Source organism: Acaromyces ingoldii (genome assembly GCF_003144295.1).
Source record: "Acaromyces ingoldii strain MCA 4198 unplaced genomic scaffold FA10scaffold_1, whole genome shotgun sequence".
Lineage (NCBI taxonomy): Eukaryota > Fungi > Basidiomycota > Exobasidiomycetes > Exobasidiales > Cryptobasidiaceae > Acaromyces > Acaromyces ingoldii.
Window position 1 is genome coordinate 641,917 of NW_020290247.1, and position 24,146 is coordinate 666,062.

Consider the following 24,146-nt stretch of genomic DNA (forward strand, 5'->3'; position numbering starts at 1 on the left):
TCTTGATTGGTATCACCGTGGCCAACATCAGCTCGTTAATGAATGTCATCCATTGCGTATAATCGGTTAAATCGGCCGGAGTCTACCCGCGCATCGCACCAACAAAAGCACCACCGCGAAGAGCCAGAACCAACTGTCGGACATTCGGCACAAAGACGATATCAGAAGATGGCAAAGACGAGGGGTGCCTATCTGTGCTACTCACGTGAAGAACCGAGCCGCCCTCAACGCCGAACTCCTTTGCTGTTTTTTCGTCGTGCCTGCGCAGCAGGTCAGCCGATGCCGGCCCTTGACTACCTTTGCGCCTGGCCCAGCACTCACATTTGCTTTCCACCAAAGATGAGGCGCTGCTGAGCTGGAGGAATGCCTTCCTTCTCCTCGACCCGCTCTTTGATCCTAGTGATCTTGTCTGTGGGCTCGATGTCGAGCTCGATCTCTATCAAATGAATCGCGTCAGCAAACCTTGCTACAAGCCTAGCGAACATCAGTCGGCAAATGACTCACCCTTGCCCGTCAGCGTCTTCACTTTGATGAGCATTTTGTCTATCTCCTGCTTCTAAAGCTGAGTCCAACAGGTCAAGGAGACTGGTGGGCCCTGGTCGTCGTCGTTGTCGTCGTCGTCGTCGTTGCACACTCAATCTACTATCGACAATTGGCGTGCTCAGGGTGGAGCTCTAAAATTACACGTGGGTAATCATGTGGCTTGTGCTTTCGCTGCTTCCTCGCCAGGGCTGAATGTCAGTCAGCTGCAGCAACGACAACGAAGGGGACGAGGACGAGGACGAGGACGACGTCGGCGTGGGAAGAAGCAAGAGCGGCACCAGATGGATCACGGAGTGGTGCAGAGATGGCTTCGGAGCATATTGGATCCAGTGAGCGAGCTTTTTGTTGGCTTGGAATGGACAGGCCGAGCTCACTACGCGTGTGTAACTTCAACAGTATCCAGAGGCGGATCGGGTCTATGCTGATGTGGACCGAACCTTGATGGCCGTCTCATCCTTGTCTCCCAAGACAGAGGTATATAGTAAGTGATGCTGGGCTAGTGCTTTCGTAGGTACCTAAGCTGATCAACTGGACGTTTCAAGCCTACGACGATGGTCGGACGCAATTGCTGCTGGTCCTGGAAGGAACCATCCCTGTGGGCTATCGCGGAGCCACGTACAACATTCCGGTTGCGTACTGGATCCCGAGGATGTACCCGAGAGAAGCTCCGATTGCGTATGTCACACCCACGGCTGACATGCTCGTGCGGAAGGGCAAGCACGTCGACGTCAGCGGCAAGGTTGGCGGGCCATATCTGGAGCGCTGGGAGAAGAAATGGGAGGTGAGCTGCCACGAAGCCGCATCTGAAGTGAAGTATGGGAAACTTAGATAGGCCATCTCTTTTAGGCTTCGAACTTGCTTGATTTCGTCCACGATTGCCAGAGTATATTCGGCCAAGAGCCACCAGTGTACGCGAAGCCAAGAGGGGCTCCTTCAGCACAAGGCACACCTTCGCCAGGGCCAGGACTGAGTCCGCAGCCATCCGGTGATCCACGGGAAAGACGGCCACCGCAATTGCCCCCTCAAAGCCCACAAACAACTTCGTCAAGAGCAGAAACAGGGCCTCCTCTAAAACCCCCCAAACCAGGTGGAAGCTATGCCGATCCCCAAAGGCGGACGTCGCTCCCTCCGCAGGCCAACCATCAGAGCCCCGGTACCCAACATCATGATCCGCGGTACGCCGCAGGTGCCTCGCATCTAGGTCACCTTGCTCCCTCAGCCTCTCCGACTCAGCATTTCCGGCATCAGTCCATGGATCCAAGGTATTATCAGTATGCACAACCAACACCCCCAAATACAAGCGTGTACGAGCAAGGGCTCCCTGTAGAAGCCCCTCGACATCCAAGTACAGGACCCCGTCAGCCTGCTCGAAGCGTGTCTCTGTCGGCAGCCGAGGCGGGCTCCTCACAAGCACTGCCAGCTGGCCCCTCGCATTTGTCGCCGAACGGACCCCGCCCTCCCCCTGTTCCACCTGTCCCTCAGGATTTCGTCGAGACTCGATCAGGGTCTTACGAAGAGGTGCACCAGCAGATGCAAAATCTGAATCTCGCTTCTCCGCTGGGAGCACCTGCGCCTCCCCGACCGCCGAATCCGGAACTCCTGTCGCTGCATGCGCGACTGCACGCAAAGCTTACGATGCGATTGCAGCACCTACGAAACACGCTGGGCGAATCCCAAAACCAGCTCCAGTTGCTCAATTCGGACCTCGATCGAGGAGAACCAGCGATCCGCGACGAAATGTCAAGGCTCGAGGCAGTCCGTGACGTCTGTCGGGCGACGGGAGACGGCCTCGAGAGGTCGGTCAATGAGGCAAGAGAGTGGGCGCAGAAGCTCAGGGAACGGGAGGATCCCAATCCAGATGAGATGGTGTTTAGCACGAGCATTGTTGGAAATCAGTTGAGTTGTTGATGAACATGTCAGAAGGTTGTACTGCACGTTTGCTCACCCGATATCTCTTTGCTACAGGCTCATCGACTTGGTTGCGGAAGACAACGCAATCGAGGACACCCTCTACCATCTTGGACGGGCCCTGAATGCAGAAGTGATCGACCTCGACAGGTTCCTCAAGCAGACAAGATTCTTGGCCAGGGAGCAATTCATGCGACGCGCTCTCGCTCAGAAGATATGTCATGGCATGGGGTGGTAACAATGTCTAAGATGATGATCAAAGGAGATACACGGAGCATCTCACATGCGTGCTTGGAAAGGGAGTGAAAGTGCCCCTGCGTGTGTGTGTGAAAAGGGAAAAGATTATCAATGGCTATGATGATATCAAAATCTTCATGAGGATCATCGCGTGCTGGTGCGATGTTCGAGTCTGCTCTGAATCTTCGTTGGCTACATCCTCTGCTGCTTGATGATGTCGCTAGCCCACTCGGCAAAGGCATAGACACTGGCCTGCGTGTGCGCAGACATTTGCATGGGAATGACACTGGCGTCGACTACGCGGACATTTGCCGTGCCATACACCTTGAAGTTGCCGTCGACAACGCCGCCATGCTGCCTGGGCTTCATGCTGCAAGTGCCCACGGCATGCTGCAGGGCCCCGTAGGTGCTCAGTATGTGGTTGCGCCAGAAGGCATATTCGCTCCCGCCAAAAGGTGCAAGCGTCGTTGCATTGATTTCCGGAAGGACCGGGGTGCCTGGCTCGCGCACCGACAATACTTCTGGCGTGTTGAAGACTTTGACGGCTGCTTGGATGCCGCCGACCTCCATGTCGACGTCGATATCTGCCGTCCAATAGCGAGGATCTACAATCGGTAGATCAAATGGGTCGATGGACCTTGCGTGGGTGAATCCTCGGGAGAATGGGTGTAGCGTGTACACGGACGACGAAAGGTCGCTTTCATCACCAAAGAAACCGTTGCCGAAAAAGTTCTCGCTGGCGGCCCATTTGCGGCGGAAGAGGCCGCGGGCCATCAACTTGTACTCGGCCACAAGAGCATTCCTGTCGACGGCAGCACCCGCTTCGACAGCCTCACTAGCCCACCTATTCACATTGGCTTCGACGTAAGCTGCGACGGCGGAAATGTTTCGGGGAAAGAGTTGGGCCATGTTGGGCTGGGCAATGGAGCTTGAAGCGCCCTGGCCGCGCCAGCGGCGATCCTTGACGTTCGCACTGATGCCGACTTGACATTGCTCGGTCATGTGCGTGCCCACACCTGGAAGGGGTATGATGACGGCTTGACCAATCTTGTTTAGTATGGTTGGCGACCCGATGCCTGAAAGCTCGAGGAAGAGGGGTGACTGGATGGCGCCCGCTGAAACGATCACCTCCTTCGAGGCGAAGATAGTGTACATCGGACCGTCTTTCTCGGCTCGTACATCGACTCCTGTCGCTCGAAGTAGCTTCGAAGATCCTCTTTGCTGACCATTGCGCTTTTTTGACGACGATTTGGAGTCTTTTGGTTGCTGCTGGCTCCAATCAAGCCGTGTGCCCCGCCAACCGACCAGGATTGTCAAATTGGGACGAATCTTCTCATATGGCGAGAGATATGACGTCGCAGAGCTTACCCTTTTCAGATTTTGGTGCTGATACACCGTCGTAGGGACATAAAAGACGCCATTGGGGTTGCCTGCTTGCGAATCGCGAATTTTGGGCAAGCCGTGGGCTCTAAGGCATCCCTTGACGAAAGCAACTTGAGGTGGACCGCTGAACATAATGTCATCGAAGCAAATGTCCACAGGGCCGCCTCGATGATGGACGTCATTGTCGAACGTGACACCCATAGTCGCCAGCTCGCGGGAAGGACCATTGAGATTCTGGGCTTTTTTGTAGTATTTGAGCAGTCTGTCCCACGTAAAAGCTCGGTTACCACTGATGAGGCCCATGACATTGACTTCATCGAAAACACATCAGCCTTGTTTCTAGAGAGCTCCACCGTCGCATCTGCTCACCCTCATCGCTACTCGGAGCGTTCCAAACTTGACCATTGACGGTGGTAGAGCCGCCCAGGCCCTTTCCAGACCACTGCTGCCGCGTGTCACTGGATAAGGGCTGGAAGACGGTCTCAAAATTGTGCGAGTACTTTGAATTGCCCTGCGTTTGTCCATATGTCTCGTTTGCCATATAGACGGGCGGCGCGTTGCGTGTGTCAGTGCCAGCTTCGATGACAAGCACGTTAATGTTTGAGTCCTCCGTCAGGCGGTTGGCCACCACCAGACCAGCATTGCCTGCGCCGACGATAATGTAGTCAAAGATTTGCTTGGAAACTATTGAGGCGTCGCTGATGATAGCGGCGCCTCCCGAAAAAGTGCTTGCGGCTACCGCGATCTCTGTGAAGATCAGAAAAACCAGGAATGGAATGGTCACGAGACCGTAGAGCGAGATGGGTGTCATCTCACGTCGCTTTGATCAGGAAAGATGGGAGAGAGGAGACTCGTGGTTGTAGTTTGGGAGGAAAGGAGAGGAGATCCGAGACTCAAAGAGGGTGAACACAATAAAGACAGGGGTGGCTGAAGGATTCGCTCATTATTGCTTCAGAAGGGGTCGTCGGAGCGGCAGACTCCTCTTCGAGATGCGCGGCGGCAATGAGAACGCTCCAGCGTCGGAGCTTCTCTTTACTACCTTAGGTAGGTGCGATCTCTGACGCTATCTGTTTTGTTCTTTATTTTTTAGTTGATTTTTATTTTGTTGCGAGGGTTGGCCCGAGCGCGGACTACGTACGCTACTACTACTAGCCACGAGGGCTTAACAGTAGTAGGTAACCCGCCAGGGCTCTCGCTGAGCTGCACCCGTTGACTCTCACTTAATCACGGCCAACTGCTTGCATTTTCCGGCACCAAGAGAGCCCGTTTTGCGTCGACAGCAAAGGTAGTAGCTCGGCTGTTGAGATTCGTCGAGGGAGTCGAGGTCCCTTCTCGGCCCGAGACGAACCTTTGCACCGACGTCTCTACCCTCAGTACTACGCGCAGTCTTGATACAAACCACCGAAACCCCCTTGTCCTCCTTGATCGCGCATCCTCGCAACAGCACAAAGATCAGCAGCTTCTCTCTACGCAGCCGCATCAATTTTGACGCCAGCCATCGGCCAGTTCCAACAGCAGCAACAAGACAAGTCGAAAGGCTTGAAGGCCTTCAGGAGTCATAACGCAGCGCCCAATCGATATCGAAGGCGACGACTCCGCAAGGGATCGTCCCCACAAGCGGGCTCGTCTCGGCCCAGCCTCTGGCATCGATCAGAGGAGCCCTTCTCAGAGCGACTCGAACACCGCGACAACATCTTCAGCCACGAACATGGCCCTTCACAGCAGCAACGGCACAGCAGACGGCAGCCGATCGAACGGCGAGGGTCCTATGAATGGCCACGGCGATGGCAAAGACGGGCAGCAGCAACAACTTTCGAGCGACTCATCCCTCCTCCACCGTCGCAGTGGCAGTAGTGGTAGCAGCAGCATGGCCAACCATGGCGCGCCCAACAACGGTAATGCTTTGAGACAGAACTCAGCCACGTCTGAGGATGGGGATGACAGCATCGACGATGATGCGAGCGCATTCACGCCCCTCTATGATGGCAGCTCTATTGACAAGCGAGAATTTGTCCGCTTGACTATTCAAAGCTTGAAGGAGCTAGGATTCGAGTGAGCTTGCCGTCAAGATCTCTGAGTTATAATGTACGGACGAGCTGACCACCGCTCTTGCAGATCGGCGGCCAAGGCTCTGGCGATGGAGTCTGGTTTCAAGATGGAGCACCCCTCTATCCTCGCATTTCGACAGGCTGTCTTGTCAGGCGACTGGAGAAGTTCAGAGAGGCTCTTGTTCGATGGACTCAATAGTGCTGCTTCGAGAATTGCTGCGAGAAGCGCAATCGCAGGTACAAGCTCATCAGCCGGACTGGATCTGGTGCTTCGCGACCCCCGGCACCTCGGGATAGAGGTGAGTAGAACGCTTTCGGTATTTTCTCTGAAAACTGACGCCTGGATTTCCTGCTTCACAGCACGTTAAGTTCCTCATTGATCAACAGCGATATCTGGAGCTCCTCGAATCACGGCAGACGAAAAAGGCTCTATCGATCCTGCGTGACCGCTTGGCCCCCCACAACGCAGGCACCGATCGACTGCACCACCTCTCCAGTCTTGTGATCTGCGCTTCTCCAGAAGAGCTTCGAGCGAGGGCCAAATGGCCAGGCGCTGGTGTCACCTCGAGAACGGAACTTCTACACGCCATCGAGTCCGCTGTGCTACCCTCGATCATGGTGCCAAGCAGAAGACTACCGGAGCTCCTCGAGCAGGCTCAGCTCGAGCAAAAGAGGTCTGACCCCTATTTTAATCTTCCCCTCGACACTCACGTCTCCCTCTACACCGACAAGGTCTCGGATAGGTCGTCATTTCCCACTGATACGGCGGCCATCCTGACGGGTCACACCGACGAAGTCCTACACGTGGCCTTTTCAAATAGTGGTACAAAGCTGGCCACCGCAGGCAAAGACAAGATGGTCATTGTATGGAGTGTGGGGGGCCGACAGAGCGACTTTGAGGTCCTGCATCGACTCGGTCCTCACTTGGCTGCTGTTTGGAGCGTGGCTTGGAGTCCAGATGACAAGTCTCTGCTTTCGACGACAGTAGACGGTGACGTTGCAGTCTGGAACATTGAAGATGGATCAAGGAAAGAGTATGCCAAGCATCACTACGAGGCTGCCGGCGCTTGGCTTCCCGACGGTCGCCATTTCCTTACGGCGAGCATGGACGCGAGCGTTGTCATCTGGGACAATGCCGAGGAAAAGAAGCTGCACACCTGGAAGACATCTCCGTTCCGAGTACTGGCCTTTGATGTCTCACCCAACGGACGATATCTCGCAGCCGTCTCCCATCGCGCCATTCCAAGTCGCCCATCTGGAGACGGACGCACGCCTGGGACCGCGGGTACCTCATCCACGAGATCGTACAGCTATTCCGAAAGCCCCAGTCCACTTTCGATGATGACCGGCAATGCAGACGACAGGCCGACGACGTCGCACGCCTACCGTGACGTGAATGAAGATCAATTCAGCGCTAATGGTGGGCCTGAAGGACGAGCAAGAGGAGAAGATGGAAGAAGTGACACAGGCGGGGGGAACAGGCTCCTCACCGACGAGAAATATCGCCTTTCATTCTACGACGTCGAGGCGAGGGAGGAGTTGGGTTCAATTTACTTCTACGAAGAGATGTCATCCGTTTGCTTTTCACATGATTCGCAGCAGATTCTCGTCAATCGCAAGCCAAACGAAGCGCAGCTCTGGGACTTCCAAAGGCAGTCATTATTGCGCCGATATACGGGCCACCAGATCGCGAGAAACGTCATCAGAAGCTGTTTTGGAGGCGCGACGAGGAATTTCGTTTTGAGCGGGAGCGAAGATGCTAAAATCTACGTCTACCATCGGCGTTCTGGCCAGCTATTGGACCGCTTGGCAGGACATGGTGAGGGCTGCGTCAACAGCGTGGCTTGGCATCCGTGGGATTTTGCTCTTTTTGCCAGTGCTAGCGACGATACGACTGTTCGCATCTGGAGGCCGAAGAGATTACTGGGCACAGCATTGGGCGTCGAGGAGGAAGCGTTTGGTCGGCACCGTCGGCAGATGGACGAGCTCGAGAGATCAGGTAATAGCCCCAGCATCGGGAACGGGGTTGGTCATTCTCTCAGACGAAGAAGCGCTGTAAATGGTGAGGGTAGGGCAACCGGGCAAGGTGCGACGAATGGCTCGACATCGAGATCGAGCGACGCAAGGGATGGCAGCGTCGACTTGGACATGATGGGGCCCACGCCGTTTCCATGGAGTGTCAGTCCACAGCATCCATCTACATCCATCATGGGGAGGGACACCGATGAAAACGGGGACATCAGCATGGCAGCGGGAAGCAGCAGAGAGCAGCAACAGCCGCAGGCAAGAGGATATTCTTCCCCTTTATCAACGCCAGGGAGGAGACGACGGACCCGAAGAGGTAGCGGTGGAGCCGGGACGCGCCGTTTCATGGAGACTGTAGGTGGGATGGAGGTGGAGGTCGATGAGGACGAGGAGGACGAAGGCGAAGGGGACGAGGATGAGGATGAGGAAGATGGGGAGGAAGAGGACGATGAGGAGGGTGTAGAAGGAGAGGAGGATGATGAAGATGACGAAGATGAAGAGGGCGAAGGCGAGGAAGTCATGGAGGAGGCAGACTGATCAGCATCGGCACATACACATGCCTTCAAAGTCATTAGTCTTGTTCGCTCTTTTCAGTATCCTCGGCACATGAAGCAGACAAAGCACACTCAGTATATCGCTCCGTTACTCTCATTATCAATTCGGTTCATTAGCATGAAAGACAGTGATACATCTAGGCAAACTCCCGTTGGGTGAAAGAGGCGACGGCGGCTTGGTCCATCTCGTCCTTTCTTGGCAGCGAGTTTGGAGAGTCGACGTCAACAGCAGATCTGTCGTCGACTGGAGGGAGAGGGACGAGTTTCTTTTCCTCGACCACTAAAGATGCGTCGTCTCCCCCATCTCTCCGGTCACCGTCCCCTTCGACCCCATCGTCGTCGTACGATTCGTCTTGGATGATGCCGCCCATGCTTCTCAACCTTGCCCACACGACTTCATTGACCTCTAAATTCTGTGCGAGGCATACCCCTCTCTCGACCAGGCCTTGATGTCGCCGGACGACACCCCCCCTGAGCTTCTTGGTAAGAAAGGTCTCTAGTGTTTTCAGGGGCCAGGCGTCCGGGACCTGTTCGAGGATGTCGAGCGTGGACAGGTGAATGGCCTGCGTGTTGAGGAGGTGCGCCGTAGGGATCTGATAGGTTTCTTCCCCTCCCTCTCCTCTCGAGGATTGATCCAGGTATATTTGAAGCAAGAGTCGGAGAAGCTTTGACTTCTCGCCGTCGTTCATGTCGGGCTTGCCTGATGGCATCGTTGCTGGAGGATGGGCGGGCGCAATCTTCTTCTTAGTTGCTCCTCGGGTGACCAGGGTCGCATACAGCTTCAGCTGAGGCCTGCCGTCGTTGGCGATTCGCTCCGCCAGCATCGGACTGAGAACTTGGCCTCCCTGGTGGCAGAAAGCTTCGGCTGAGTTGGCATCTCTCAAGTTGATTGCGAGAATCTGGAGGGCCTCTCGGTTATGTCGAAGTTTGCCCAGCAAAACCGCCTGCTCAAACATGAGGATAGGCACACGTTGAATGACTCCGAGGAGAGACTCGACGTTTAGGACTTGTGATCCTTGTAGCAGCATGATGAGCTTCAGGCGCTCCAACATGACCTTCGATCCATCGATACGTAGAGCCAAATGAGCGACGAATGAGTCTTCGTAAGCGCCCTCGCGATAGTCAGTTGCCACTTCGGCCATGGCTTGTCGTTCGGCATCGTCCTCTAAAGCCGAAGCAATGCGCCCCAGCAGCGTCGTGACCAGATCCATGTGGGCATCCGGAAGGCTTTGTTTCCGAGAAAGGACCAAATACTCCAGAAATGCCTCGGCGGCCTTCTCGTCGATCTTTCGAAGCTCGGACAGCGTGCCTTGGTGGTCCCCTGCTGCCAATTTGTCGGAGCCTCGGCCGACGCCTCGAGTTAGGAGCCTGATACCCGCATCGGCGTCGCGCTGAACCAGCCAGAGGCCGTACTGTCGCACGAGTCTTGGGTCGTCGCAGCTCGACAACATCGTGGCTACATCCTGCACGGTGCCCGCAAAAGCGGCGTCGACAAGCTCGCCTCCGATCAGCCGGGTCGAAAGGTCCAAAGCCCTAGACCAATCGCCCTGCTTTTCTTTAATTTTTGCCAGTGCCGCCCAGCATTCGTTTTGCTCCAACAGTGGCTCGATGGTCGCCTCGTCGCACTCATTGTTTTCGGCAAGCAGATTTGTCAATGACGCCTTGTCATTTTCTTGAGCGTACAGTTGAGCCAAGGCTGTATCGGCCAAGTGACGCGGGAGTCTCTCGCCGCGATAGTGATTGCTCGTCAATCGATGATCCTCAAGCAAAGTCCGCACCAAACCTCGAGCTCTGCTCATGAGGAGACCGAACAGCTTCTTAAGGACATCATCCTCGTCGACATCCAGTGGCGGCGAGTAGTTGTCCTCGAGATTGTTCCTCACTGGTACGATGTTGGGTCAGCGCATCAGAGCACAATGTGGGAACGAGATGACTAACCGTAATCTTGACAGGAGCCAATTGCAACGAGCTCTTGCTCGATGTCGGCAAAAATCTCGACTTCTTTTTCCACCTGGGAGGAGGGAGGTATCAAGTCGGGGAAGAGACAGCAGAGAATGGGGTGAAGATCGAGGCCACTCCGTAAAAGGTAAGCGCCGGCTTGTTCAAATCGCAAGGATTTGAGATGCCAGAAACCGATGACTTGATTGATGTATTCGAGCTCGAGGGCCTGTGCAACAAGAGAAGTCAGCGTCTTCAGCTGCTGCAAATTGCTTTGGTCGCACCTCTTTGCTGCCGTCATCGCCGGCTTCCTGAACCTGGGACCAGGCCTCGTCTGCAAGAGCCTGACATCGACGAAAGTCGCCTCGGATCAAGGCTCGCATCGCAAAGGTCGTCGTCCTAGTCATACAGAGGCACTGTACTGCATTCTTGCACACCAGTAATACCCTCGACTTCATCCGTGCGCCAAGAACTTCTCTCTTCCAGCTCATGGGCCCCCTTGCGTTGTCGTCGTCATCGGCGGCGGCATCGACGCGTCGAATACTTGATCGGCCTACGGTGGCCGTGATGAGCCGCAACTTATCCTGGCTTGCACTCTCGACGACTTCAAGCGATGTGGCGGCGGACGAAAGCAGCCTTGGCTCCAGCGCAGAAGGAAGGTGCAAGATCTGTACCCTCTGCATCGTCTGAACGTTGTGAACCTCAATGGTATCGTTTCGCAGCAGCGCGTGCAGATAGGGGTATTCCAGAGCTGTCAGGGACGTCGCCAAAGAGAGTCAGCTCAGTCACTGAAGAGCGCAAGATGGGCACACCAACCCAGTGCCCTCGGGTGACTCGGCCATTCGAGAATCTCGGCCGTAGGACCGCCTTGCGGCGTGATGAAGACGCCCAGCGTGAGGTCTTGCGAGTGGCTCGTGAGAAGGAAAACGCAGTTGCCCTTGCCTTTGGAAACGGACAGGATCGATGGCCGCACAGACGCAGAGGGAGAATCGGAAGTCTCGCTGATGGGAAGTCCAACGGGCGATAGCGTCGCCTGGCTCAGGTCCACGACGCTGTAATCTGACGACGTCGCGATGCAGAGGGCGTCTGCAAACCGGCGCGCAAGCAGTGCTCCGCTTGGAAGGGGAATTTCCTGTGCCAAACAGCGAATAGCATGAGTCAGACTGAGAGTGTGATTTCATGATGATAAAGGCGCAACGCACCTTAATGATCCTCCAGGTGTCTGAGCCCACTTTGACGAGAATGATTTGCTTCCTCTTAATTATGCATAGGCTGACTAGTCCTTCACCATCGGCCTCTTGCCCCTCAGCATCGTCAATGACGACACTGGCGACGCCTTTGGTGTGCGGCAGTACCTGTGGATGAACCGGTTGAAGGTCCGGCAGCTCATAGAAGCTCAAAGTTGATTCGGACAGGACGGCAGCGATGGATAAGGGCGCGAGGATCATGATGCGCTCCACGGGTTTACCCATTGTGGAAATGGTGCGCGAGGCCACATGCTGGTACTCTTGGTCATTGGGCGCCGACGACGTCGAGGGTGCCGATGGAGTATGAGAGTACCAATGTATTTGACCATCGCTGGAGCCCAGGTAGAGATTGGTTCCAAAAGGCTCCGAGCATCGCACCGCTCGACTGATGGCTGCGGGCGAGTCGGCCTTGATGCGGTGGTCATCCGGGAGCGCTGGGTATAGGATAGGGTGTAGCTGGAAGAGATCAGACGATCCCTCCATGGTTGCTAGATCCCCTCTACCTTGGGAGTGGGAGGAGGATTCAAGTCGAGAAGAAGGTGCAGTGCAGCCCGTGCGAAACCACGTGTCGCGCGATTGCTAGAGGCCGGCGGCCTTGTCATTTCCGATCTGGAGGTGGGGTGCACCCCCGTTGCAGCTCAATCGACAACGTCGTGTTGGTGTGGGCAGCAGCGGACACAGACTTCATCAGCGCCAACAACGACCTAGTGTGCGTCCTCGTACCTCTTCGCAGAGCAGCGGAGACACGTCCCGTCTCTCGTCCACGCTTTCCGGCTCTGCACTTCCGCGTCTCGACCCTATTTCCCGTCCTTTGTCCTTGTCGTGTGCCCGGGGACATCGACGAGGATAATGACTCTTTGCGCGACAGAGGACAACTCTGTACGACAAGGATTGGTCAGGAGCTGAGGAGCGAAACATGGCGCAGGAACAAGACCAAGGCGAGGTTCCACGCATCGACATTCGAAGTCGCATCGCAGCGTTCAGCAACGGCGACAGTGACAACAATACAAAGGCCAGTGCAACCCACTTGTTGAGGCCAGCTAGCAGCGATCTTCGCAAAGCGCCTAGCTTGACCGAACTCAAGCGTGAGGCTGGCGATCAGAAGTCGGAGAAAGGGCAAGCAAGGCTTGTTGGCCTTCCAGGCCATGTCGCGAGTAGGCCGCGATCAAGCTCGAGTTTCAGCGGTCGCGGTGATGGAGGAGAGGGAGCCGCAGACGATGGCAGAAGAAGCCCTCGGCTAGGTGTAAAAAGTATCATTGCGCTCTACGGGCAAGGCCAACAGAGCGCAAACCCCCCTTCGTCAATGTCAACGGCAACGAGCAAAGGACCTCCTGCTCCTATTCCTCCTCGCCCCTCGGCTTCCACGAAGCACATTCTCGACGCTTCCGAAGACGGAGATGTGAGCCACCCCTCGCTACAGCTCGTTGAGTCACTCAGCCCCAGCCCGACCTCATCAGCACCGAAGATCTCACCTACCGTTGCACCGTCCCTGCCTCAAAGACCATCTGCCGTTGTGCCTGAATCTACGTCCAGCAAAAGATCGTCTTCGATCCCTCCGGCTCCACCGGCCAGGCCTGGAGCTACCTCGTCGACTGCTCCCGTACCCAGTCTTCCTCCCCGCAGACTCAATGGGCTAGTCGCGAAAACCGATACCGGGTCCAGCGCGTCCTCATCCAGCAATGGCAGTGGATCTACCCCCATGTACGCTCCGTACCAGCGCAAGAATAACGGCGAGGCTTCCTTCCCAGCTCTGCCGCCTCGATCCAAGTGGGCCGCACGATCAAACGATGACCTTAGTGTGAGAGACGGTCTGGGGATCGACGCAAATAAGCAGACAAGCACCGTTTCGAATCACAGCCTGCCGGTTCGAGCGGGGGGGATGGGCAGCTTGGGGGCAAAGTGGGCGAGTTCCAGCAGCGGACAAGTCAACGAGTTCGGCGCCTATACCCAACAGTTTGCGCCACCACCAGCACCACCGCCACCGCCGCAGCGAGCTCATAAGCCCCACCGATCGTCACTGACCTCCATCTCCTCGTCTGCCAGCAGCAATGGTGGAGAGCAAGACGAATCGTCCAGAACAATTTCTCAATCCCCTACACCAGCCATAACTTCGATGCTCGCTCCACCCAGACGCATGACCCATCTTGCCGCTTCGGGCCCTCTCTCGTCGGCAGCCCCGTCCGGGTCGTCGTCATCGTCGAGAGCGTCATCGCACTCTCCTGGTGTGGTTCAACGATCGACATCGGGCCCAATTGCAGGTGTTCCAGCTTCTCGCGCTCTTCCCTCCTCCCAACAACAACCCAACTCGCGTTCTTCCAGTCCGCAATTGGCTCCTCCGCCGCGCCACATAGAGTCAACGAGGAGGCTGGCCCCAGCCGCGCAGCTCCACCCCGTGGGGGGTGCACATGCGCATGGACTCGGACTTGCCGGAGATGGTCGACCGAGAGCCTCGCCATACTTTGACCTGTCTCCGTCTGGTGCTCGATCTTCACCTCATGGCGGGAGCGCTCGCCGAGGACATCGTCGAGGGTCTCGCACAAAGGACGCTGCTGCTGCTCTGTCACGCGATCCCGGCGTCGCACGGGCCCGGTATGAGGCACTCTTCAATTCGTTACTCGCGGCGGGAGCAGAAACTGTCTCGGGAAAGAGGGTTGGGGCTATATGGAGAAAGAGCAGACTTTCCGAGAGGTTTCTCGGCAAAGTGTGGGAGCGCGCGGTTGACTTTCAAGAGACTGAACAGACGGAAAAGCCAGCCGCCCTGAACGGGGAAAACAAGCAGATCAGACGGAAGAGGAGGCTGGGAAAGGAAGCATTCGTCAGAGCAATGGCCGCGATCGACCATGAGCTCGCCAGACGCAGGGCCCGGAGGCTTTCGAGAAAGGCGATCTCCAACGATCCGTAGACCAGCGATCAATAGTGCACACTTTCGTGTTTCAAGCTACCTTCTTCATTTATCCATACCAAGCACACCCTCTTCTCTCCTCTTATGACATTGGACATTTGCGTCGAGCCCGTGCTCTTTGCGTAGGCTTCAATAACGAAGGCCTCATCTACAATTGGGTGACTGTCTTGCCAAAAGACGAAAAGGATGAAGAACACTCTAGAGTGTCTCTTCGGTCTTCGCCCCGTCTTCATTGCCGGCACCTTTGGCATCCTCTGCGAGGCGATCCGCCTTGACTTCCCCGGGCGTCACCTCGTCTGTGTCGCTGGCCACCCCGTTTTTCGTCGACTCATTGAGGCCACCTCCTTCTTCGTTCGCGACCCCTTTCTTTTGTCCCTCTTTCTTCTGTTGTTCCTCCTCCTCATTCAATTCCTCTTTTTTGGCAGCCTCTTGCTTCGCTTCGTCCGTCACCGTCTCCTTCGCTTCCTCTCCATCGTACTGCTTGACTTTCGCGCCCAACCCCTGCTGCGTCTCTGTACTCTCACTAGTGACAGGAGCAGGAGGAACTTCCGGGGCGGCAGCAGCAGCAGTCTCTGTTCCATCTGAGCTCGTCTTCTGCGCTGTCTCGTCGTTCTCTTCGTCTGCATTTGTTGGGATCTCTTTCGCGTTCGATTCGGTGAGGCCGCTCTGCTCATTCGACTTTCCCTCAGCAGCCAAGTCTTCCTTTGCGAGCCCATTTGCGGCGGTCTCTTCCTTGATAGGCTCAATACGCTCGGGAGCGTCCACCGTCGCTGGTGCAGTCGTATTCACCACACCCGACGGCGAACCTGGCTCGGTATTGTCGACCGAAGCAGCTGCTGTAGCAGGTGTCGAGGCTCGAGCCGGTGAGCTTCCATGGCCCTGTGTCTGCTGCGCTGCCCTCTTTCTGGCCGCCTCGGCCAGTCGCTGCTGCAGCGACATGCGACCTGACGATTTTGTCGGCGTCATGCTCGGTGATGTCGGCTGCTCCATTGGTGCAGGTGAAGAGGCGCCACGGGAAGGAGACGAAGCCCCATCGATGTTCGCCTCAGGCTTGGCAGTGGGCGTCGAAGGGGTCGCAGCCGCACTGTCATTGCTCTGCCGTTGCTCTGGTTCGTCCCCTGAATGCGCAGCGGAATCGACGGGAGTCGAAGCAAAGGAGAAGCCGTTCTCTTCTTTGCTAGGTGTCGGAGGCGGCTTAGGTTCTTCCTCCTCCTTTTGCTTTTCAGGAACGACTGGGGGTGGGGTATCGCTTTCAGTTTCTCCCTCCTCACCCGCATCCGACTTAGCAGGCGCAGGAGGCGGCTCCATCGCGACAACTTCAACCGAAGGTCTTGGCGGCGTCTCTGCTTCTTTCCTTGCAAGGTGCAACGACGAAGACCTGGCCGAGTCATTCGAATCTCTCGCCGCAGTTCCGTTGACCTCTGCTTGCTGCTGCTGCTGCTGCTGCTGCTGCGACAGCGTCTGAGACGTCCCCTTTCTGCCGAAAAGTGGAATACGGGGTTTGTACGCCGTTGGTGTCTGTTGCTGCTGTTGTTCACCTTCTGCTTGTCCTGCGCTCTGAGCCTTGGAAGCCGCGGTAGCGGCAGCAGCAGCGGCCGCTGCAGCTGCCTCGTCTTTCGCTTTGATGACGGCCTCTAAGCTCTGAGACTTCCACTCGACAAACTTCAATGGAGAGAATTTTTTGTCAAAGTAGGCTCTCGTCGTTTTCATCCTCTGTCTTGCTTCTTCCTTTGATGCCTCGATCTTCTCGAACTCCGAAGCAATCCGTTGGTCAATGCTCTGTAGGACCTGACCAATGACGAGCTCGACAACGCTGGATTGAAGATATTTGCACAAGACCTTGTGAAGCGTCGCTGTCTCTTTCACAAGGTCGGCGATGGGTTTGAGCGGCTCGCCGTCGTCCGTAGCGGAGCTTGGAGGTAAAGGCGTGTTGAAATCGATGTTGGAGAGCGCGCGACAGTGAACAGTGAGGCGGTCGCTCATGATAGCCATGAGCTTCGAATGGATCTCGTACTGGTGCTCCTGATAGTCTCTTCGCAGCTTGTCGAACTCAGTGAGCATGACGGCCTGCTTTGGGCTCAGGTGCCTGCGCACGGTTTCGCGGACGTATGGGATAAGCGAGATCATGATCGAAAGCGACTGCGACGCAAGGGCAAGGTGTTTTGCCGTGATGTTCTTTAGTCCTGCTGATCGCATGGCTCCAGCGCCCAAGACGACCTGACAGGTTCTCGAGTTGAATTGTTTGAGGAACTCGACAACCCGACCCATGACCTCTGTTGTCAGCAGGGGAAGGTTGATGACCACGCGGAGATACTCGGACAGAAGCTTGAGTACTTGTAGGCTGGCACCAACCACGAAATACTGTTTGCCTTCGATCTCGAGCGTCTTTGCCAATCCATCCTGCTGGTCCTCGTTCAGCTGCTCGTTCTCTCCGTTCGAAGGCGAATTCAGCTTTTGAATCTCCTCAATGGGAATGAGGAGCTCCTGCGGGTCGACTGTGGCGCTCTCGACGATAATCCTGATTTCCTCTTGTTGTTTTGCAGACACCTCCGCCTGGCCCCACATTTCCTCCTCCACGGCTTTTGCGGCCCCTTCGATTCTTTGGCGGTGGAAATTGGCCATCCACGATTTTGCCTGATTGAGCACGACGCCTCGCAGGCCAACAATCATGCGATGGCAGGTCGCTTCCGTTTTAAGGATGAAAGACCATGTGAGATGGAAGACAGCGAGGAAGGAGGTGAGATCGAGGCCAGCATGCGTCGAGGATCGCAGGGAGAGGAGACGGGAGGCCAGCGTGTGCGTCAGGCCACATACATCAGAGACGAGAGCTGAAAAGGTCGTGGGGAGCGACGGTGAAACGCCGGGTGGCATGCTGAGCTCTGGAGCGCCGTTGGTCGGAGTTGCTTCTTCGGTCTGCATACCACGCGCGATCTCATCAAGAATCTGCAGCACAACTCGAGTCTGCGCCTCGATGTTCTGAATGCAAGTCGTGAGGCCGTTGAACACATGCGTGGCTATTTCGAGGAAGACCTTATTCCCAGCGTCGCGCCATTTGGCAGCCGCTTCGGCGCCGCCAGGTCCCAATTTGGCATCTGATCGACCCGAGGCAGCTTCATCGTCATCGATGAGCGTAGCCAGATCTTCCACTGTGCCTCGTGATTGATCCGCGGGAAATGCTGAAACAGAAGCCGATGCATTGCACAGGCAAGACCTCATCGTCGTGCGTACCGCCCGAATGACAACGTCGCGGTAGGCCGTGCACATTTTTTCGACTCCAGCCGTCCGAACAAGGCCCCTGAGAGGCGTCGCCAATCGGAGGCGCAGCTCATCATCTGCCGCCGTCGAGTGGGGTTTGCCGTCCTCTTTGGGCTCCTCTGCCACCGTTGCTCCGTCCTTGACGGCGTCCGACTTGACGCTCTCCAGAACCTGAGCTGACGGACCGATGACTGTTTCGCCTCTTGTCTCAATGCGTTCCCTCAAATCCGCCGAAAGGACGGTCAAGATCTCGACCTCGAGCTGAGCAGCGATCGCGTCTCTCATCTCTTGGAGCTGTGGCTTCATCGCCGTTACCGAAGGAACGGAAGCGAAGTCCATGTCGACATGTGATGGGAGTGAAGATCCAGCAGCTTCGCCGTCCGGACCAGTAGCGCTCGGGTCGAGTTTGATCCGACCCTCAATGACGGCGACGAGATCCTCCATGACATCGAGAGCCTCGTTCCAGTCGCCGCTTTGGGACAAGAGCCTGCAAAGGTCTCTCCTTTCGCAGAGCATGCCTACCAGACCCACGACGGCGAGCCTTTCGCTCATTTCCCTCCGTCTCGCCTGCTCTTTGATGACACGCAACCCAGCCTTGGCAACGTTCTCGTCCTTGTCCACCAGCTCCCTCGTCAGGGATTGGACCTTCTCCAAGCAACTGCTCGCCTCGGCCTCAAGGTCCTGCAAGTTTCCGAGCTCCGCGAAGAATGACGAGGATCTTGCGGAGATCTCGAGGATGAGGTGCTGCTCGACGACGTCGCTATAGTACGACAATTTCTCTTGAAGCATCTGATTGAGAGCGACATCGTAGCCTGCCAGCGTCGATGCGCCTTTTCGCACCGCAGACCCATCACCCGCCGAATTGGCCGCCTTGTATCTCTCCGTAACCAGATCGAAGGTGTACGGGTTCCCCAGATCAAAGTCCTCGGAAAAGAAGACTTGCGGTACGGTGCTCAGGGGAGGCAGCTTTCGCTTGCCAAACGCCGCTCGCACTTCGTCGTCTAGCCCCGGTTCTTCACCGTCACCTCTCTGGTTGGAAGACACCTCCGTCTCTGCATCGGCATGTCCATCTGCAGCAGCAGCAGCAGCGGCGGCTGCCGCTTCGCTCTCGAGCTTCGCTCTGCCCCTCCGACCTAGCTTCTGGTTTCGTTGGTACCGATCCCACTCGTTCTTGACGCTGGTCAGATAGCCTTGCAACTCGGCTTTCTTGACCTTTGGTATATCTGTGTGAGACTGCGAGATGGGCGGATATCGTGAAGAGGACGGGTCGATGGGCCGCGGTGGCTTGTTCGGGTTGTTGAGCAACGTCGAGATGGCTATCGAGCGTGTCAGCGACTGCTGGCCAGAAGAAGGAAGAACAAGAGCCTATCTCACCATTGTAGCCAGTCAAATTTGAGCTGGTACTCGACTCGCCGACTGCGCCAAGCGCCAGATTGGTGGAGCTCATCCCCGCGAGGCCTTGCATCGCTCCCAGTCGCCTGGCGGCATTGTACGCTTGCGAAGACGAGGCCGAGGGCTTGGTGGGTGAACGTGCGGCGCTGCTCGCCACAGACCCAACCTCTGATTCCGACGGACTGAAAGGCCCTCCTGCCCGCTGCGGCGAATCAGCCATGACGCCTTGGGCCTTCAGCTGTGCCTCGAGTTGCCGCTGGGCTAAGTGAGCTGCTGTCGGTGCCGTTGCGAGTCGCGCTCGCTCGGACGCTTGCTTTCGCCAAGCGTCTAATTGGCTGCACACGTGGAAAGTCGAAATTTAGAGCGCCACTCCACTGCTTGTATCTCCGTTCAGCGGGCCAGATGTGCTACAAACGACGATAGAGAGGGACCAATCATGGCTTCCAGAAGGATGTCTGTGCGGGCGCTGGCGACAAGCGCGCCGATGCACCGCGCAGCTCCCTCTCATCAGGTGTCGCCGCTCCGAGAAGAGATACAGCAGCGGGTGCGAGATCGGATAGGAGAGAGGGACCGCCTCGTCTCCGCTCCTCCTTCGCCGTTTCTGACGGATCGCTTTGCAAGGAGCCACACCTACCTCCGCATCTCGTTGACAGAGAGGTGCAATTTGCGGTGTCTCTACTGCATGCCCCTGGAAGGAGTGCCTCTGACGCCGACGGACGAGCTGCTGACGTCCGACGAGGTGCAGCGTGTTGCGAGGCTCTTTGTGCGGCAGGGCGTCAACAAGATCCGCTTGACGGGCGGCGAGCCAACGGTGCGCAAAGACTTGGGCGACATCATTGGCGCACTGTCGGATCTTCGCAGCGACGGTCTGAAGCAGATTGGCATCACAACCAATGGCATCACTCTGCCGCGCCACCTTGGCCACCTCGTCGCCAATGGCCTTACCCACCTCAATGTCTCTTTGGACACGCTCGACCCACTCAAGTTCGAGCTCATGACTCGCAGGCCAGCACAGGGTCTCGAAAAGGTGCTCAGCGGAATCGACCTTGCCCTGGCAATAGGTGTTGAGAATGTCAAGGTCAATGTTGTTGTCGTTCGGGGCCTCAACGATGGCCAGGACGTCCTCGACTTTGTCGAATGGGCCAAAGACCGAAGCGTGGTGGTACGCTTCATCGAATATATGCCCTTCGATGGCAACAGATGGAGGCCCGAGAAGCTGGTGCCGTACACGCAGCTCCTCGCAACTATCGAGGCTCATTACGGCGGCCTGGCGAAGATCGAGGATGATGCAAATGACACGAGCAAGCACTGGAGGGTGCCCGGGCACAAGGGCAGCATTGGCTTCATCACAAGCATGACAGACCACTTTTGTGGGACGTGCAACCGTCTGCGTATCACCGCCGATGGCAATCTGAAGGTGCGTCGTTGCAATATCCTCTTTAGTGTGGTCTAGTGTGGCAGGCTAAACAACTCAACAACGCTCAGGTTTGCCTCTTTGGCAATGCCGAGGTCTCGCTGCGGGATGCGATGCGGACCGGTGTATCACACAAAGGCTCGCCTCCCACGCCAGCGACGGACGAGGAGCTGCTGCACATCATCGGGGCTGCCGTCGGACGCAAACACGCCAAGCACGCCGGAATGAAGGACCCCGAGGATCTGGCAAAGGGTAAGAATCGGGCCATGATCCAGATCGGGGGGTGACGAGAATGCGACTCAAAATCATCCATTCACTCTTTGTATTCTTTTTGTATAGGTGAGTGTCCAGCGGAAGACGTTGTGGGGGAGAAGACTAGTCACGCTGACTGGAACATTACGACAGGAGCTGCATTTGTATCAACACGACAATTATCAAGACTTCGTTCGCTTTCTCGCTCTCGCCACTTACCTCTCTCTATACCGACCATTGGCTCGCAGGTGGGCCTCCGTGCCTACCACTCGTCACAAAGACGACCGAAGTCGAAGCGAGACGACTCCAATATACTCGACCCATGGGCCGATATGGATGCAGCCGCCGACGCAGCCTATGCACCCGCACCCGCTGAAGATGCCGGTTTGAAAGTCGAACCGGCGCACAAAACAACTATCCCAAACGAAGCCGACAAAGGTCGACAGTTGTCGTGGTCGGCGTACATGGGTGACGCCGACGATGGCGACTCGCCGTGGGCGAGCCTGGACGCTATTGCCGATGGAGCCGGCCACCTCGCCAAGCCCTTCCCCATTCAGGCCGAGGGAGCCAGTGACAAAAGTCACGAGGACGCCGCCATGGTGGCAGCCGTCGAAGCTGCTTTGTCGCGCCAAGAGACTGTTGCAAATGCACCTTCAAAGGCGTCACCTCTGCCTGCTTCCCATTCCATGCATGCGACTTCTGCCAGCCCGCCGCCTCCTCGGCTTACGCACGTGGATTCTGCGACGGGATCCGCCTCCATGGTCGACGTCTCGTCGAAAGCAACGACTCCCCGGACTGCGGAAGCTGTCGGCCGCGTCTCGATCCCGCGGGTGGCCCTTGAACTCCTGCGTGCCTCGACATCATCAGCATCATCATCATCGAAGGACGCACAACTGCCTCTGGGTGCAAGGCTCAAGGGCCCTGTCCTCCACACGGCCCAGCTGGCGGGCATCATGGGCGCCAAGCGCACTGCAGATCTCATCCCGCTCTGCCACGGCATCCCGCTCGCGCACGTCGACGTGTCCATCGACGTGGTGGAGGACGATGAAGAAGCGGAGCTGCCCTACCTCCAGGTCCGATGCACGGCGACGACGGCCGGCCAGACGGGCGTCGAGATGGAGGCCCTCACTGGCGTCCACGTCGCGTGCTTGACGCTGTGGGACATGCTCAAGAGCGTCGCGGGAAGGGACATGGTCGTGTCGGACATCATGGTCACGAGGAAGAGCGGTGGCAAGAGCGGGGACTGGACCAGGCAACCGTGAAGAGACCATGAAATCGATCGCTTAGCATTTAGCAAACTCGTCCGTGTGTATATGCGTGTGTGTATCTTCCTTTTGGTATACATGGGTGATGATCAAGAGGTCAGGGGAAGAGGCGCGACAGTACCAGACCGATGACGACGCCTGCCAGGAGGATGTTTTGCTGCTGTCTGATTGTCTCGCGCCAGGTCTGAGGTGACGTCGTGACCGCCATCTTTGGCGCTTGCAACGGTCGTTGCTGCTGCTGCTGCTCCTGTAGTGACAAGAGGGCATTGGTGGCCTGTTCGATGCGTGCGAGTCGTGCATCGACGCCCCCCATGTCCACCTTGGGACCTTGGGATGAATCTGGCTCAGGCTCATGCTCAGTCTCTGCGTCTGGCTCGACCCCATCGCGGGCTGCAGCAGCGGCGGGTCGCGCAAGGCTGTCGACGACGAGCCTGTAATGGAGCCAGAGGTGGTGGGCGAGGGCGAGCTGGACCCTTGCAGACTCCTCTGCTGGACTGCTATTCCTGCTCTGCTCGACTCTGCGGCCCTTTTTACCCGGCAACGACAGCAGCTCGTCGACTGCCTCGGAGGTCGCCGAGGGAGATGAGGGCAGCATCGAGTTCATGTCCTGCAGCAGGCCGACGAGCTCCTTGACGGTCGCTGTATCACTGCCAGTGACTGCCATCGATCCGTTTTCCTCCTCGCCACCGCCGCCGTCGCCGCCGCCGTCGTCGTCGTCTGTGCGCTCCACTGCGTCCAAGTAGGCATCGTGCGCGCGAACGGCCCATCGGAGCAGGCGCAGCTCGAGGTTCGCCAGCGTCTTTTGCGTCGGCCAGGGCTGCTCGGCCGCAGCAATGATGCCGACGAGGGTCGAGTTGGCCTCTGCGCGCTGGGAGCGGGATACGAGCGTACGCACCTGCTGGCCCCGGGGAAGCAGCTGGAGCGCGGACCAGGGCGAGGCGAGGAGCGCGCGGGTCGAGTACTTGCCCGGGTCGAGGTGCTTGGAAGGCACTCTCCAGCTGCAGGAGATGAACAAGTATCTTTGTCGTCAGAAAAATCAAGAAAAGAGTGTTAGAGACTCGTCTCCTCACTTGTGCGTCAGGCCAGCGTCGCCCTCGTCGAGCGTCCATGCGTGGCGGAGGTCCCAGCTGAGGAGCAGCGCAAGGGGTCCGTCGAGACCAAGGTCCTTTGGGATGCCGCTGGCGAGCTTCAGGCTTGCCCAGAGGGCTTCTCGCGGCTCGAGCCCCGCGAGCGTGACGTCGTAGTCGAGCCTGTCTCTCTGCAAGCCAAAGCGGAGCAGACCTGCGACGGGCGACAGGCCTGCCATGGCAAAGAGCGAACAGAGCGAGACGTAGGGCTCCCGATGCTCTGGATCAAGGATGCGGATCACGACAACGCCGTTCTTTTCCGCTGTCAGTGCTGGGCAAAGTGTCCTGTTGGGACGGCGAGAAGGGAAGAGGCGAAAGTGGACCGGAAGCGGCCGCTTCTGCTCCAGCTCCTCCCACGTCGTCTTCGTCAACATCATGGTGCTAGTGGTGGAGGGTAAGGAAAAGCCGCTTCCCCCGCTTGCCGCACCCTTCAGCACCGCTGTGCTTTGCTGCTCCGCCATGACCAGGTCTTCGATCTCTTGCCGGCTAGCATCGCCCCAGCCTGCGGAAGGACCCCTTTTGCAGTGCGCCTTGTCTTGACGCACCTATCTCTCTTTGTCTTTCTCGCACAGGTGGAGAGAGCGCGCGCGCTCTCGCTCTGACCCAAAATTAGTCCCGAATTCCGAGCCAGGAGCGATGAGTGCAACACGTCTTTT

The 24,146-nt window shown here is 57.1% G+C and overlaps 9 protein-coding genes across 9 annotated transcripts; 4 read left to right on the top strand and 5 right to left on the bottom strand.

The window, feature by feature from the left end:
- Nucleotides 1–82: 82 nt before the first annotated feature.
- FA10DRAFT_246834 (putative NEDD8 precursor-ubiquitin-like protein) lies at nt 83–835 on the bottom strand (the record flags this gene model as incomplete). The annotated part of the gene is made up of 4 exons (XM_025519427.1): nt 505–835; nt 322–436; nt 206–260; nt 83–133 (listed from the first exon to the last, which is right to left on the bottom strand). The coding sequence occupies exons 1-4, from the start codon at nt 536–538 to the stop codon at nt 83–85; spliced, it is 255 nt and encodes an 84-aa protein (XP_025380048.1). The 5' UTR covers nt 539–835.
- Nucleotides 740–2,804, top strand: FA10DRAFT_263595 (UEV-domain-containing protein). Its single transcript, XM_025520283.1, has 6 exons — nt 740–872; nt 940–1,024; nt 1,086–1,324; nt 1,390–2,438; nt 2,509–2,669; nt 2,717–2,804. Exons 1-6 carry the CDS (start codon nt 825–827, stop codon nt 2,755–2,757), a joined length of 1,623 nt encoding a protein of 540 aa, XP_025380049.1. The 5' UTR covers nt 740–824; the 3' UTR covers nt 2,758–2,804.
- Nucleotides 2,651–4,931, bottom strand: FA10DRAFT_289990 (alcohol oxidase). Its single transcript, XM_025524330.1, has 2 exons — nt 4,441–4,931; nt 2,651–4,382 (listed from the first exon to the last, which is right to left on the bottom strand). Exons 1-2 carry the CDS (start codon nt 4,880–4,882, stop codon nt 2,881–2,883), a joined length of 1,944 nt encoding a protein of 647 aa, XP_025380050.1. The 5' UTR covers nt 4,883–4,931; the 3' UTR covers nt 2,651–2,880.
- A 348-nt stretch (nt 4,932–5,279) lies between these two features.
- FA10DRAFT_298307 (WD40 repeat-like protein) lies at nt 5,280–9,023 on the top strand. The gene is made up of 3 exons (XM_025524578.1): nt 5,280–6,123; nt 6,187–6,418; nt 6,480–9,023. Exons 1-3 carry the CDS (start codon nt 5,780–5,782, stop codon nt 8,679–8,681), a joined length of 2,778 nt encoding a protein of 925 aa, XP_025380051.1. The 5' UTR covers nt 5,280–5,779; the 3' UTR covers nt 8,682–9,023.
- On the bottom strand, nt 8,836–12,366 carry FA10DRAFT_298308 (hypothetical protein; the record flags this gene model as incomplete). Its single annotated transcript, XM_025524579.1, has 5 exons — nt 8,836–10,580; nt 10,637–10,865; nt 10,921–11,387; nt 11,453–11,768; nt 11,839–12,366. 5 exons carry the CDS (start codon nt 12,364–12,366, stop codon nt 8,836–8,838), a joined length of 3,285 nt encoding a protein of 1,094 aa, XP_025380052.1.
- A 142-nt stretch (nt 12,367–12,508) lies between these two features.
- On the top strand, nt 12,509–15,258 carry FA10DRAFT_263597 (hypothetical protein). The gene has a single exon (XM_025520284.1). The coding sequence runs from the start codon at nt 12,800–12,802 to the stop codon at nt 14,783–14,785; it is 1,986 nt and encodes a 661-aa protein (XP_025380053.1). The 5' UTR covers nt 12,509–12,799; the 3' UTR covers nt 14,786–15,258.
- FA10DRAFT_263598 (hypothetical protein) lies at nt 14,819–19,716 on the bottom strand. The gene is made up of 2 exons (XM_025520285.1): nt 19,415–19,716; nt 14,819–19,356 (listed from the first exon to the last, which is right to left on the bottom strand). The coding sequence occupies exons 1-2, from the start codon at nt 19,650–19,652 to the stop codon at nt 14,984–14,986; spliced, it is 4,611 nt and encodes a 1,536-aa protein (XP_025380054.1). The 5' UTR covers nt 19,653–19,716; the 3' UTR covers nt 14,819–14,983.
- A 303-nt stretch (nt 19,717–20,019) lies between these two features.
- Nucleotides 20,020–22,452, top strand: FA10DRAFT_263600 (molybdenum cofactor biosynthesis prote). Its single transcript, XM_025520286.1, has 3 exons — nt 20,020–20,849; nt 20,918–21,098; nt 21,252–22,452. The coding sequence occupies exons 1-3, from the start codon at nt 20,115–20,117 to the stop codon at nt 22,358–22,360; spliced, it is 2,025 nt and encodes a 674-aa protein (XP_025380055.1). The 5' UTR covers nt 20,020–20,114; the 3' UTR covers nt 22,361–22,452.
- Nucleotides 22,283–24,051, bottom strand: FA10DRAFT_298313 (hypothetical protein). Its single transcript, XM_025524580.1, has 2 exons — nt 23,434–24,051; nt 22,283–23,361 (listed from the first exon to the last, which is right to left on the bottom strand). Exons 1-2 carry the CDS (start codon nt 23,949–23,951, stop codon nt 22,461–22,463), a joined length of 1,419 nt encoding a protein of 472 aa, XP_025380056.1. The 5' UTR covers nt 23,952–24,051; the 3' UTR covers nt 22,283–22,460.
- Between the last annotated feature and the right edge of the window lie 95 nt (nt 24,052–24,146).

What these genes read in the sequence shown, in the direction of transcription:
- FA10DRAFT_298313 (XM_025524580.1), bottom strand. Translation starts at nt 23,951, where the DNA reads ATGGCGGAGCAGCAAAGCACAGCGGTGCTGAAGGGTGCGGCAAGCGGG. An exon ending in GACGCTGGCCTGACGCACAA is followed by an intron (nt 23,362 to 23,433) that starts GTGAGGAGACGA and finishes CATCTCCTGCAG; the next exon opens with CTGGAGAGTGCCTTCCAAGC.
- FA10DRAFT_298307 (XM_025524578.1), top strand. Translation starts at nt 5,780, where the DNA reads ATGGCCCTTCACAGCAGCAACGGCACAGCAGACGGCAGCCGATCGAAC. An exon ending in TTGAAGGAGCTAGGATTCGA is followed by an intron (nt 6,124 to 6,186) that starts GTGAGCTTGCCG and finishes CCGCTCTTGCAG; the next exon opens with ATCGGCGGCCAAGGCTCTGG. An exon ending in CCCGGCACCTCGGGATAGAG is followed by an intron (nt 6,419 to 6,479) that starts GTGAGTAGAACG and finishes CCTGCTTCACAG; the next exon opens with CACGTTAAGTTCCTCATTGA.
- FA10DRAFT_263595 (XM_025520283.1), top strand. Translation starts at nt 825, where the DNA reads ATGGATCACGGAGTGGTGCAGAGATGGCTTCGGAGCATATTGGATCCA. An exon ending in TCCCAAGACAGAGGTATATA is followed by an intron (nt 1,025 to 1,085) that starts GTAAGTGATGCT and finishes GGACGTTTCAAG; the next exon opens with CCTACGACGATGGTCGGACG. An exon ending in GCTGGGAGAAGAAATGGGAG is followed by an intron (nt 1,325 to 1,389) that starts GTGAGCTGCCAC and finishes CATCTCTTTTAG; the next exon opens with GCTTCGAACTTGCTTGATTT.
- FA10DRAFT_289990 (XM_025524330.1), bottom strand. Translation starts at nt 4,882, where the DNA reads ATGACACCCATCTCGCTCTACGGTCTCGTGACCATTCCATTCCTGGTT. An exon ending in CGCTCCGAGTAGCGATGAGG is followed by an intron (nt 4,383 to 4,440) that starts GTGAGCAGATGC and finishes TTTTCGATGAAG; the next exon opens with TCAATGTCATGGGCCTCATC.
- FA10DRAFT_263597 (XM_025520284.1), top strand. Translation starts at nt 12,800, where the DNA reads ATGGCGCAGGAACAAGACCAAGGCGAGGTTCCACGCATCGACATTCGA.
- FA10DRAFT_263600 (XM_025520286.1), top strand. Translation starts at nt 20,115, where the DNA reads ATGCCCCTGGAAGGAGTGCCTCTGACGCCGACGGACGAGCTGCTGACG. An exon ending in CCGCCGATGGCAATCTGAAG is followed by an intron (nt 20,850 to 20,917) that starts GTGCGTCGTTGC and finishes AACAACGCTCAG; the next exon opens with GTTTGCCTCTTTGGCAATGC. An exon ending in CCCCGAGGATCTGGCAAAGG is followed by an intron (nt 21,099 to 21,251) that starts GTAAGAATCGGG and finishes ACATTACGACAG; the next exon opens with GAGCTGCATTTGTATCAACA.
- FA10DRAFT_263598 (XM_025520285.1), bottom strand. Translation starts at nt 19,652, where the DNA reads ATGGCTGATTCGCCGCAGCGGGCAGGAGGGCCTTTCAGTCCGTCGGAA. An exon ending in AAATTTGACTGGCTACAATG is followed by an intron (nt 19,357 to 19,414) that starts GTGAGATAGGCT and finishes CACGCTCGATAG; the next exon opens with CCATCTCGACGTTGCTCAAC.